The 13784-nt window shown below is 37.4% G+C and overlaps 1 protein-coding gene across 1 annotated transcript in view; it reads left to right on the top strand.

Annotated features, from left to right (window-relative positions):
- LOC117812114 (collagen alpha-1(XIX) chain) overlaps nucleotides 1–13784 on the top strand; it is a 182440-nt gene that overhangs the window by 27573 nt on the left and 141083 nt on the right. Inside the window, exons 13-15 of the mRNA XM_034682727.1 lie at nucleotides 77–157; nucleotides 1697–1816; nucleotides 7265–7318. Of these exons, the coding sequence (XP_034538618.1) occupies nucleotides 77–157; nucleotides 1697–1816; nucleotides 7265–7318 (255 nt within the window). The remainder of the gene's footprint in view (nucleotides 1–76; nucleotides 158–1696; nucleotides 1817–7264; nucleotides 7319–13784) is intronic.

Below are 13784 nucleotides of genomic sequence, written 5' to 3'. Positions count from 1 at the left end.
AAATAGAAACAGGATGTGATGACAAAACTGTTGTAAAATGCTGAATCAGTCCCTAATGAGAGCTTTTTTTCCCCAGGTTGAAGTGAGACAAATGTTAATCTACTGTGACCCTTACATGGCTGAAATGGAAAATTGCTGTGAGCTCATGGAGCCCAAGGTAAGTACTAAGAATCTGACTAGATGACAATTTTTCTTTTCTGCAACTTTTTACTGGAAGGGATCATTTGATATGTATTTTCTGAGAAGTACCCCCTGACAAGGACGTGACATTGTTGGTTAAAAGAATCTGTAGAAAGTGGTACATACAGCAGCCTCCCATCGGGGTCTGTCTCCTTGTAAGCAAGAGAAACACTTTATTTGTTGTGCTGGATCCATTCACTGTGCTCATCCTGATACTGGAAGAATTTAAAGTATTTTGAAGGGTCTATTTCGGCTGTTTCTTCACTTCCTCTTCTGCATATTTCAGATGTTTTGCTGCTATGCTTCAACCCTGAGTTAGTTTTATCAATATAAGCCTTCATTCAAAATGCAATCTTGTTTTGAACTCCTACGGAACTCTTCTTTAACATGGTTGATGTTCTTATAACAAAAAATGTACAGCAACTTACAAAAGTACATCCATCCATACTCATTATCTTGTTCAGGGTTGCAGCGGGAGGAGGGGTACACCCTGGACAGATAGCGGTCAATCATGGGGCTAACATGTAGAGACAAACAACCAGACACTCTCATGACTTTGTGAAAATTAAAGTGACCAATTAACGTAATGAGAATGTCTTTGGACTGTGTGAGGACGCCTGAGAAAACCCAAATGCACTTGAGGAAATCACACAATCTTGACACAGAAATGTCCTAACCTGGATCAAATCAGGAACATTCTTATTGTGAGGTGATAGATCTGACCACTGCACCACCATGCAGCCTGAAATTAGGAATATTACAATTAAAATGTGACTTATTAGAATTAGATTTGCATTTTTAATTTGACCTTTATAGTTAAAGTATTCAAGGGAACATACATGAGGGATATTATTATCAATATATTAAGAAATAACAAGCACTCCTTGTGGTTCTTTTCATAAATAACCCCATAAGGACACTAGTACCTCACATTGAGACACACTGCTCTATCACAGATAATGCATTTCAAAACTAAAACATATAAGAAAATGCTATACTAAGATTTTTCTTCATTGGATGTCAAATTAAGTACATAAAATCACTTATCATGGTGCACTAACAGACTTGTATATTGAAATCTATGCCATGTGATCAGACAGTTAGTGTAACATGACCTTTGACTCGCCCACAAGGGGGACATTCCCCCAGAGAGAAACGTAATAACAGAGATCACCTCAGAATCAATAAGCTTATGTTACAGTGATTCCAAATGGAGACATGACCTTTGACCCCTTACCATTACATATCACCATAAGCATGCTGTCATGTAAGTGTAGAGTTACCCCTCTGGAATCATCACAACCTTGAGAAGAGCTAATGTCTGTCTGACTGCAGGGTACTCTCTATGTTTGACTGCACATTTTATATTCTTTAATTTACAGAATGATTAAATGCATCTGAAAGCACAGCCTCTTGTGAGTTAAGTGAGCAGCATTAGAGTGGACTTTAGAGTTTTTAGCCATGCAGGAAACTTGTCAAAGAAAGGTGTCTAACTGGTGTTTCTGTATTGATCCAGTGCGAGGCCGAGAGGACATTTAATGGGACTTCGCCTCCCCTGGTTACAGCCCAGCTCCCCAAGATGCTGTCTCAGCCGCCTAAACAGTCTATTGACAGATGTCTCTGTCCAGCTGAAAAGGTACAATCAATTCCCCCAACAAGGGCCTCTAATTGAGTAAGTGTAATGTCTATTGTAACTGAACCAGCACTGATTTACACAACCTGCTCCCAATCCTTTATAGGCACTAAACCGCACTAAAAGGACATTCATAACAAAATGTATTTTTGTTTGTTGTCAACCAGCACAGGTTTAATTCTCCCACACACTGCCCAGGCATTGTAAATCACTTTCACTCGACTTTAAATGCAAAATGATTCACTCCAACTGAAAATATAAATGTTAGATAGAAGTGCAGATTGAGACCTGAATGCTACAAGACATCTTTAAAATAAGCAGGCGGTACAGCTTCAAGGTGAAGTCATATTCTTCAATATATTCATGTTTTTATGATTTTTAAATTTTGCCCTAAAAGTTAGGAGCAGAATCAATCTTTCATGCATTCAAATCTAAGTTTTATATGTCCTTGATAAGCACACAGAGATACTGAGTCAGAGATATTGTTGTTTCTATCAACAGAAGAAAAGAGACAGATGGGTAGGGAGCAGGGATGTGCAGAAGTGACCAAGTAGTTTAAATGGAAAATTAAATTCAGTATAACTAACAAGTCTAAGGGTAAGAAAAAACTCAATTTATTTAACACAGCTTTTTTTTTTTTTTTAATTTTAAACAGTTTTATTGTTTCTTTGTTATTCCACAAACAAAAGAGAATTAAATCAAATCATGCATCTTGCCTTTGTATCACATTACACAATTAAAATAGTACATTAAGAGTGGATTATATGAATACATTTACATTAGAAAGAGAAGAGAAGAAAGAAAACATAAAATAAAATAAAATATAATATAATAAAATTTAATAAAATAAAATATAATATAATATAATATAATATAATAAAATAAAATAAATAAATAAATAAATAAATAAATAAATAAATAAATAAATAAATAAATAAATAAATAAAATAAAATACATAAATAAAATAAAATACTGTCACCATGTCATACCGTACATTCCAAACAAGGAAAACCCAGCCGCCAGGCCACTCCCCCCTCCCCCCAAAGGTCAATGTCATGCATATTACCATTGTAATAAGTTTTTGCATACCAAGTACAAGCAAATATAAATTATTCAACAAATCTAAACACAGGATCACAGAGTCTGCAGGTAAACAGTGTGGCTAACATTAGCAGAGCTAGCATCACTGGCCTTTTATCCTACTTGCAGGTTAAATTCCATCGGCTTGTGCTGGTTACACATTGCTCCAGTCAAACCACTTAAACTAGACACATCTTACATACAACTTTATCTCCATTTTCATGATTAAGTACCTACAAACCGTTCTGCAAGAGTTGCAGAAATTTACAAAAGGATTTGCAGGGACACTGGTGGAATGTTGCATTTTCATTTAGCAGATGCCTTGTTCATAAGTGAGGTACAGCTGAGGGTGTTGGACAACAGAAACAAACATGGATACCATTCTGGATGTGCTGTAACATAATGGTAATATCAAGAACTTTTCATGTTGCACTTTAAAAAAGAAAAGGTGCTTAATGTGCATAAAAGAAAGCAAAATATGGATAAAACATGCATAAACAAGAGTGTCTGTTTGTGTTAGTTGAAAAACAATGTTAGTTAAAATTAGTTATTGCAGGGGCTTGTCTCATGTTAAAGTAAAACATGAATGAATCCGACAGAGACCAAAAAATATGTGCTTAAAAGACAACATGAAACAGAGATAAAATAACTGACCTAGAGGAACTGTATCATCTTAAGCTCTTCTGGCTGCAGGAGCAAAATACTTTCTAAAACAAGAGTTTCTGCACACTTCTACTTCACACCTCGCTTCAGCAGGAAAGGAGTGAATTACTGATGGAGTGGTTGTTCGGGGTCATGTGTGATTGTGAGTGCTTTAGAAATCAGGGATAAGGTGACACTATTGGGAGAGGTAGAGGTGAGTTTGAAGCTAAGAGAGCTCTCTTCAGAGTACAGTCTGTTATCTTAAAGTTCTTTTTTTTTATTTTTAAAGTGTCTGTAAGTATCCAGGAAAGAAAGAAACAAACTGCCCCGGTGCAGAGGAACCGTGTCAGTGCTGCTACAGTGCAGTAGAACAAGAAGATGAGGTTGAACTGACAGGAGATTTAGTTTATGGATGGCGGTAAGTCTCTGTTGACGGAGCCTGTAAATATCCGAGGCATGCTGAGGTTATTGTGCTCTGTGATGCTACGGTGTTTGAAGAATTCACCACCTCTACCTGTTGGAGCTATTCCCTTTGTTTAATATAATTTGGTTATTCTACATGTTGTCACTTATTTAATAGTTGTTATTAGCTGGGCAAAACATATTTGATAGCTTGGTAGTTTTTGCACTGGGTGACGTGTATTTAGATCGGCGGGTATGACAGGATGGGCAGAGTGTTTTTTTCCCAGGATATGCAAGAGCACAGGAACCCCATCGATTGTTCTTAAAAGATCATTTTGTTGGATAATCACCAAAGAAAGTGGGTTGTTTCCTCGCATTTACGATCTATTTGATCCTGAGTACAGTCCACTCTAGCTGACAGGACTGATTCTGAGTCTTGGTTTTTGTACGCTGACAAGGTCAAACTGACATTATCCTACCTTTCTTCTTTGAGGATGAGACTGGGTTCATGAATTTAATACATTTTAAGTATATTATTAAAGAACAAGCCTTTACAAGTACCATTTTGAGTGTGTAAAGGCAACAGTTTTCACTGTTTAATTGTTCCTATCACTTTAAAAAATCTGACTTTTAGTATATACTACTGGATGTGATCATCCCATACAATACACTCAGGTAACCTCCTGTATTATACAGCTACATGGGTTTTTTCATAGATCTGTTTATTGACATTTTGTTAAATGTGAACAACACAAATCAAGACAGTACACAGAGTCAATCACAATAATAATAATAATAATAATAATAATAATAATAATAATAATAATAATAATAATAATAATAATGATAATAATGATAATGGTACAATATGATAAAATGTCCTTTATTGTCCCCCTAGGGAAATTTGTTTTGTTAATCAGTTAGTACAGATTATATTGAAATTTAAATGATACAGAGAAGTGTACACAATTTAATATATATGTATAAATAAAAAACAAAATAAAATATTAAATAAGTAAATAAAATAAAAAAGAATACCTGAAAATAAATAATAATAATAATAATAATAATAATAATAATAATAATATAATAATAATGATAATGATAATAATAATAATAATAATAATAATAATAATAATAATAATAATAATAATAATGATAATGAAGAAATTTTTTTTTTACCAAAAATTATTGGTCAGTCTGCTGCCCTCAACATCACTTTCAAAAATTGCCAAAATAGGTAATCACCTAATCAGGGATCTCAGAGAAGTCCAGCTCCTGTAGAACCTTAAAGAACAGTTCCCACATCATGTGAAATTCCCTCATGGAGCCTCCCACTAAAGGCTGATTTATACTTCTGCATTGAATCAACAGCGTACCCTACGCCGGGGGTCCGCGTAGCTCCCGTACCTACGCCGAGGCCTACGCACGTAGCTGACGTGCACCTCCTCCAAAATGTAACTCCCCGTAGAGCCGACGCGGACCGCAAGCTCTGTGATTGGTCCGCTCAGCGGCTTTGTCTTTCCCGCATTTACAGCACTTCCGGGATCCCGGACATCGGCCGCACATCGGTGGAGAGTTACATTTTGGAGGAGGTGCACGTCAGCTACGTGCGTAGGCCTCGGCGTAGGTACGAGAGCTACGTGGACCCCCGGCGTAGGGTACGCCGTTGATTCAACGCAGAAGTATAAATCAGCCTTAAGTGTCTAATTCTCTCCAGCTTCACTAAGTGAAGAATGTCCTTTATCCACAACATAAGGGAAGGAGGTGTGGGGGATTTCCATGCAGATACATCTGTCATTTTGTAAATCATTTTACATGTACATTACTTCAACATTAAACTGCAGCTTTTTCATTGCAGAGCTTTATTCAACATTACCCACTTGACTCATAACAAACACAGCTTTGTGTTTTAGTTTATTCACACTGAAGCATTTATTTGAAAGGATTCAGATTATAATTGAGACTGAATATATTGAAGTAGCTTAAAAATTCTCCAGGGGCTTGTAGAGTGGCAGTATAAAGCAGATAATTACAGCAGTGACTTCATAAATTGTGTTCCTGAAAATAACTTTTACATTATGAAGAAGACAACACAAGGAAGCATCATACTCTTCATCCTACACCAATAGAATAACAGATTATTCTCAAACACAGTGCATGATTATTAATTATTTCACTGATAATATTAAGAACCTGGTGTTGTGCTGATTATTCAAATGGAACAGTATTGCATTTATCATCACTGCAACAGCAACTAATAGATGATGAAGAAGGATGTTTATTTAGGATAAGGTATGACATGAAGAATCACAAAGACACAAAGCTTTCCATGAATAACCAGCCAACATGCCAACATTTTTTATTAGTTTCTGATTCGTTCTTAATCTGATTGTTTGTCATCTAATGACAATATGTGGTATACGCCTCTGGGAGAAGGATGCCAACTATCCAGTAACTCTGGTATAGCCCATAAGTCTTCAACCAAATTGCTTCCTGTCATTTGTTGGTCTATTACATCCTACTCTTGCTTACTTCAGTGATATGAGCACAAAAGAGTAACATATTTTGTTGTGATTTTTTTTTTACATTTATGGATCTGAAGTTCGCTGAAATAACATCATTATGCAGGTTTCATAAAAACCTGTTGAGTTTTGCCTCAAGAGGAAAAGGAAATCTTCAATTTCTTTCAAATGTCTTGTTTTTTGAATGAAGGTTAGATGAAGGTCTGATGCAGTCCAGGCAGTCTGGAAATCTAATGTCAAGCAGATTTGTGGCTCAAATTTTGGATCTGCAACATTTTGTTAGCTGCGCTTTGCAAAAATGAATCTGTTTGTAGAGAAAAAACAAATTTTTGTCTGATTACAACCAATGAGAGCTGGAATGCTATTACAGCGATGTGGTTACCATCTGCAGACAAATATTGTTTGGACCTCAAACAAGAACCAGAACACTCTCCATGCTGAAAACCAAACCCCTGAGTACAAACTCTGTGTTTTTAATTTAAAATCTGTAAACAGAGATGAGTTTGTGTTCAACTCTTAAGAGCTGTTTTTGAGAGTCTCAAAAAATAAATTGCCTTACCTTTCTGTCTCTTGGCAACAGAAGGGCACAGTCTTGTTTACCAAGGAACTAGACACACATGATGCAGACAGCTCCACACAGGTCTGCTTTTTGAGTAGGTGTGAGAATCAGAGATCAGAAACACCATGCAGCGTCACCACTGACCAAGGTTTATGTTGTGGCATGAATACGTGTGCTAAAGTGAGTTTCTGGCTCCATCAAATCTTTAAATCTTACTCATGTGTTTTTTTTGTCATATACAGGGTGAAGCTGGTCTCCCAGGTGTGATCGGACTGCCAGGACAAAAAGGAGACCAGGTACGTGCGGCTTTGTTTGTGTTGTTGGATGCAGGTGTTTGTTCTGGTATTTATTTTTAAGGACACTTGTAGGGGTCAAGTGGTGTAATATATCCGCTGTAGTCTGGACTTAGAGTAGCGTCACACTCATAATCAACAATTCACTGCACATCACACACCGTGCATTTAATCATAGAGAGCATTATCACAGGGCAGCTGTGCTTTGTTGGGTTTAAATGACACTCTCAACAGCTCCCTGTTGGTTTCCTCTGCAGCCAGAAGAGTCGCAATGACCACTAACAAGACCGAGAGCCTCGTACCTGAAGGACAAATTAATACTTTGTCATAAATTTACTGTCAGAAGAAGAGCAATACCTCTCTCTCAGAGACTAATTCTGATGCTGCAGTGTCTGATAAAGTTTCAAGTTCGGCAGTCTCGGCCCTTCTGAGATGCTACCTTACAATTACCTTCACAATGCAAATTTGCTTTCCCCAAATCTCCCAAGATACGTGAATTGGTAAATCACACATTTTTCCCATCACTAGGAAAATAGTCATTTCAAAAAGGGAAGGATCCTCTCCTCCATGACAGCTCAATAGACAGGTGCAATTGTAAATGGTAGATGCCATGTGAGTGAAAATTGTGGGTGTTGTGTTGATTGGTGGACAGCAGACAAAAAAAAGAGATGTCCCCCTCCGTCTTATGGAGTATGAAATCCCTCTTTATCCGTCTGTGAGGTTTAAAGAGGAACCAGAGGAGAGTGTGTTCAGCTATGAGTGGAAGTCGTAGGGATAAACAGGTGGTGGTCTTGTTTGTCTGATAACAGCAGATGGCTTTAGGGGTCAGCGTCCTAATTACCATGATGTGACAGTAGGATTAAGATGGGCAGGATGACTGTGAGACTTTTGTTCCAGACAAACATTTAGTCCTAGAAAGCTGAGACACAGAATAACTTGAAGTCTTTCTACCTGTAGAGCCCCTTATTCTGCTTACATCATGAGTGTTTTTTACATTCAGGGGCTTTGTCACAAAAGCTTGACTTCTAGATCATTAAGAGAGTACTTCAGGTATTAGATATTAGGTTACCCAGTAATAATTTTTTCAAAGACTTTGAAAAAATTAGAAAAGTGACCATGTGTGTTTTTTTTCCTGGAGAGTTCTAAATATGAAGTTCTAAATATTTTCAGACTTGTTGTTTTTTAGTAGGAAATATAAATTAAATACTTACCCATTCTAACAGGAATCACTTTTGTCACTGGCGTTGTTGTGGATCAGACTGTGAATGTGTGCAGATATCACATCATACAGGGCAGGCAGGGATATGTCTGCATTTTTGCAGTCCTCAAATAAGCACTATGACACAATGATGACTTTTAAGGCAACATAAAATATTTGATTGGTGTAAAATTTGAGGCCTTTTTACATCCTTTCTGAGAACTTGTGGCACATGTTTTGCAAACTGCACTCAAGTTATCTTCCTCTGAAACAGTGAAGAACTTCCACACCGGTGACGCCATTTTTACTCTCATCAGCTTGTTGCAGCTGTGCTTGTTCTTCTCTCTCTGCATTTAATGGAAATAAAAGCAAGTTTTATTTGTTTTCATTTGTTGTAATTATGAAGAATAATAAAACATTACCTTTATTGGGCTGATAACTTATAGGCTGGCTACTTGACAATATTTCTTCTGGAGTATTTTTCTGATTTTTGTAATATTTTTTATTTAAGTTCATGCAGGAGACAGCAGTCATGCGCCCCAGCTGTAACAGCTGAGAGTCTGCTGATTGAACTATGATTCATAATCAGTGACACACCAATCACAGCACAATCTCCCAACAAGGCGTTCCCTTTATATGTGCTTCTTTTTCACTTATTAGTGCTACACACAAAAAGCTGGTGATGGCAAAGCTTTGCCTCCATCACCACGTCCTCCACTTCTCTTGTCTGAAGCCTTTGGTCACTATGTAGACTAGTGTGTGTTTTTGTAGCAACTTGTCATCAGTGCCTAGCACATTCGGTAATATGTGGTTAAATCTTTGACAAGAGAGAGTTTCTGACTGAATTATTTTTCCTCTTATTTCTAATATCCTTATTCTCCACTCTCTCAAACATGAAACGATTGTATACATTGAAGAGTGGTGACCAAGTCCTTACATTTTGCGACACAGCACTATAAATTCATCAATCAAAAGCTCTGTGTGTACAGCAACAGACTGTATTAATCAGATTTGTAAATGTGTTGTAATTGGCCTCTAATGCCTCTTAATTGTCCTGGCAGGGATTAGCTCTGAAGCTGTAATGTGTCCCTGTATGTGCACTTTGAGTGTGTTGGTGGTGCTGGTGATTAATTACTTGCTGGTAATTGATACAACTACACTAAGAGGGTGAGACAATTTCATATTCAATAGAAGGCAGCATGCAGGCGGCGCATATGTTCTTTTGCAAAGAGTTATAAATCATCTGAGTTTGTTTTGAATTTAAGATTCTGATTATTTCCAAGAGTGCCTTTGTACACATCTTTTATCTGCACAGAGCACCTGTGTTAAGACAAACATGTTCAGATTGTGCTCAGTAGATCACTGAGCTGTTACATTACGGGACTCGACAGTGATTTAAACACGATTCTCAAGCACACAGGTCCTCTGTTATTTTCCTCTATTATTTCTGCAGGACATGTCTTGTGCTATGAGTCAGTGGCTCGTACCGTTATCACCTGAAATCTAATTTCAGCTCTTCAACAAATCAATACTTGGCACCATTTGTTTACTTACTGAACAACAAAATTCATAACAAATCCTATTACAGGCTCCAACAGTAAATCAATGAAGTTAAGGAAAAACTTGATCAGGGAGTACACATTCAGCTCTGAGCACCCTCGTTTGGTGGTGGTGAAGTGGCACGAGGAGCTAATAAAGTAACACAAACATGATCATTAGAACTTCTCACTTTCAGAGGATATGGAACGTATCGCTCCTCAATGCCGTACTCGGAAAGAATTAAAGGATCAGAAGACAATAAGATGCTTTTATGTTGCATCCTGGCTCTTATACTGATAAATATATGAGCCATATATGGATACTGATTAAGAGAGACATTTACTTACAACATTAAGCAATCAAAATGAACCAAAACCTGTAGATGTGGAGAATCTGTGAAGTCAGGTATTTTGGGTGTACACTACCAGTCAAAAGTTTGGACACACCTTCTCATTCAGTGTTTTTTATTTGTTCTAATTATTTTCAACATTGTAGATTAATACTGAAGACATCAAAGCTATGAAATAATCTGGTCTTGCCATAATATGGATTATGACAGTAGTCAAATAGGGCTATCCATTGTGTACTAACCCTACCTCTGAACAACACAACTGATGGTCTCAAACACATTAAGAAGGCAAGTCATTCTACAAATGAACTCTTGACAAGGCTCATGTTAATTAGAAACCATTCCAGGAGACCACTTCATGAAGCAGACTTAGGGAATACCAAGAGTGTGCAAAGGGCTACTTTACAGAATCTGAAATATAAAACATATTCTGGTTTGTTTAACACATTTTTGTGAATTAAATAAGTCCACATATGTTCTCTCATTGTTTTGATGTATTTGGTATTAATCTACAGTGTTTTAAATAATCAAAATAATCAAAACCCTTGAATGAGAAGGTGTTTTAAAACCTTTGCCTGGTAGTGTATATGAGTGAAAGGATTCTGTAATGCTGCTGTGCTGTAAATAACAAAGACAAAGAAACTAAAATCAAGAGCAGAGGTGTGTGGTTGAAGAACATCTCAGGCCTGGCATGCACTTTACAAATCAAGGCTAATTCGGACCCAACTTTAAGGGACTGATTTTTGCAGTCAGACCAATTTTCAGTCTGATCACAATTTGTTTTCCTTGTAGTGTTCAGGCGGGCACAAGAGCCGGTTCAACACAGCCCGATCAACTTCTCCCAACTGGTCGGATTAATTTCTGGCATGTTGGCAATTTTGGTCGACTGACCGCACACTCTGAAACTCTCAGTGAAAGCAAAGCCACGAGCTGATTCCCCAACTTCAGAGCTGTATTCCTGATTGCACAATCAGTTATCACATTATGATCACCTGTGAGATTTAATGCAATCTAACACAACAGCCAGACCACAATTTCTAATGTCATAGAGCTTCTACATATTTATCTTTTGTCAACATGACAGAACAGCCATGATTGTAATTATATATAACTTATATAACTACTGTTGAGGTTGTGTTCTCTGACTTCAGCTTTCATGTGTGGGAGTTTTCAAAGGAAACTTTATTGACAGCTGCCAATGCTCTGTCCTGATTTAACAAGTACAGGGTGAGCACTCAGGTCGTGCTTGACAGCCAGATTGCACAGTTTGAGGTCACTTTACTCTATTTGTAAACATTTGTAAAACCATACAGTGTATGCTCGACTTTAAGAGGTCTCTCTCTAAAGTGGTTGCTGCTTGAGCTTTATACATGAGGCACATTGAGCCTAGGTGAGTACCATCTTTCTGATTAGCCGACTCACAGGTCTGGAAGCAGAGAGAAGGGCAACAGTGTGCACCAAGCAGAGGGATCAAAGTAAGGAATCGTTACATTTATCAGTAAAACCGTTTGGTCAAAACACTGCAATATATAGTTGTAATTGTTCTTTTATAGACAGCACAGATACAGGAATCACAATGCATCCTGAAAACAAGATTTGACTTCAAAAAATGCAATGTTCATAGTGGATGGAGGATGCTGTGTAAAAATGTGCTTCTTAAGTTGTCAGTCTTCAATTATCACAGCATCACTTTTTGTCTTATTAACGCCCCCAATGAAAGCAAATTTCAGTCCCTGAGCAAACTTAATTTAATGAGGTTGTAGCATTGACTGGTAATTTGTAGAATCTCAGGTAATTAGATTTGAAAAGATAATTGAATTAACCTGTTTTAAAGTGTGGATTTAGATTTCACATAGACTCCAATGTTTGAGAATCAATAGGTTAGGTGTCACACTTCATATCACTAAACCTGTGCAAATGAGCCAAAAAACATGGTCTAACTCACAAAGCACACACTGAGGGTTCAGCGCATCATCACAAACTGGCCTGCATGAGCAGGTAGTGTCTCTGTGTGCTGGTGTTGTTTGCATTCATTTAACTGAGCCATTGTGCATTCATTTGTTGCAAAGTAGGCCCCCGTCTATGCAAATGAGCTTTATTGCAAATAACACCTAATTCACTAAAACTGGTGCTAACAGGCTGAGCACTTACAGGGAACATTGTCTGTGGACAGAATTTAACCCTGTCAGGATGAGAGCGCACAGTGCAGCTCTGTGCAGCAGAGCGTGGGGACGATGACCGTCAATCTGAGTCGCAATAAAATGCAAAGCTGGAGCTGCAGAGCATTTGAGCACTTGAATTTCCTCTGCACAATCTGCTTTATGCTAAATGGACTTTTAAATAGGGCTTTTCTAGTCTTTCTGACCATGCAAAGCACTTTTACAATACTTGTCACATTCACCCATATTCCCATACTGATGGTAGAGGCTCTCTCTATTGAAACAGTTTACCTGGTCATGTAACAAGTAACACAAAATTCAACTCATTCAAGAAGCAAACCATAAAATGTCTATTAGGTAAGTTAAGTAATGCAACATGATACAATTTTTAATGCATATGTACAAACACATAATCTCCCCACTTTCCTAATTTATAAATAAATATTCTGTTCTTTTGTGTTTTGTTTGTTTTTTAACTTTCCCTTCTTTTCTTCTCATCATTGTTTTAAATATTCATCCCTCTTATTAATCTTTTTTTTTTTTTGTATGTAGATAATCTGTTTCTACATTGATACTTTGTCTTTGTGTTGATTATTTTCTATGGAGGGCCACTTGGCAAGCCTATTTTTTGGCTCCTCCTGCACATAACATGTTGGTGGTTAATTTTTATTATTGAATTTTATCTGTTATATCTTGGCTCGTGTTATTGAACATGCAATGTTTTTTTTGTTCTTTTATATGTGCAGTAAATAATAATAATAATAAAAAAAGAGGCTGCTCTAGTACGAGACCATCAGTATCAGCTAATCTCATTCATGCACATTCACTCCGCTGACCAACAGCGGGAGCAATTAGGGGTTCATTGCCTTGCCCAAGGACATTTCGTTATCAATCAATCAATCAATCAATCAATCTTTATTTGTACAGCGCCAAATCACAACAAACGTTGTCTCAAAACGCTTTTACAAACATAGGAGGTCTAGACCACTCTATGTTAATATATCTAATCTATCAGAATATATATCTAAAAAAGAAATGTTCATCAAAGATGACAGATTGGCCATAACCCTCCTGCCAGCCACCACCTCCACAGGATCCAGGCCTGAGCTGGCCTTCTTCACCAGTGTGTTCAGTCTTGCTCTCCTGTATCCTGTCCGCCCACAGCAGGTGAAATCCTTCCAATGTGGTGTTCATGTCTCGTGTTAGCTCTGTTAGCATGATGCT

The sequence above is a fragment of the Notolabrus celidotus genome, chromosome 4 (assembly GCF_009762535.1).
Source record: "Notolabrus celidotus isolate fNotCel1 chromosome 4, fNotCel1.pri, whole genome shotgun sequence".
In the NCBI taxonomy this organism is placed as follows: domain Eukaryota; kingdom Metazoa; phylum Chordata; class Actinopteri; order Labriformes; family Labridae; genus Notolabrus; species Notolabrus celidotus.
This window is presented reverse-complemented; position numbering and strand designations above follow the sequence as displayed.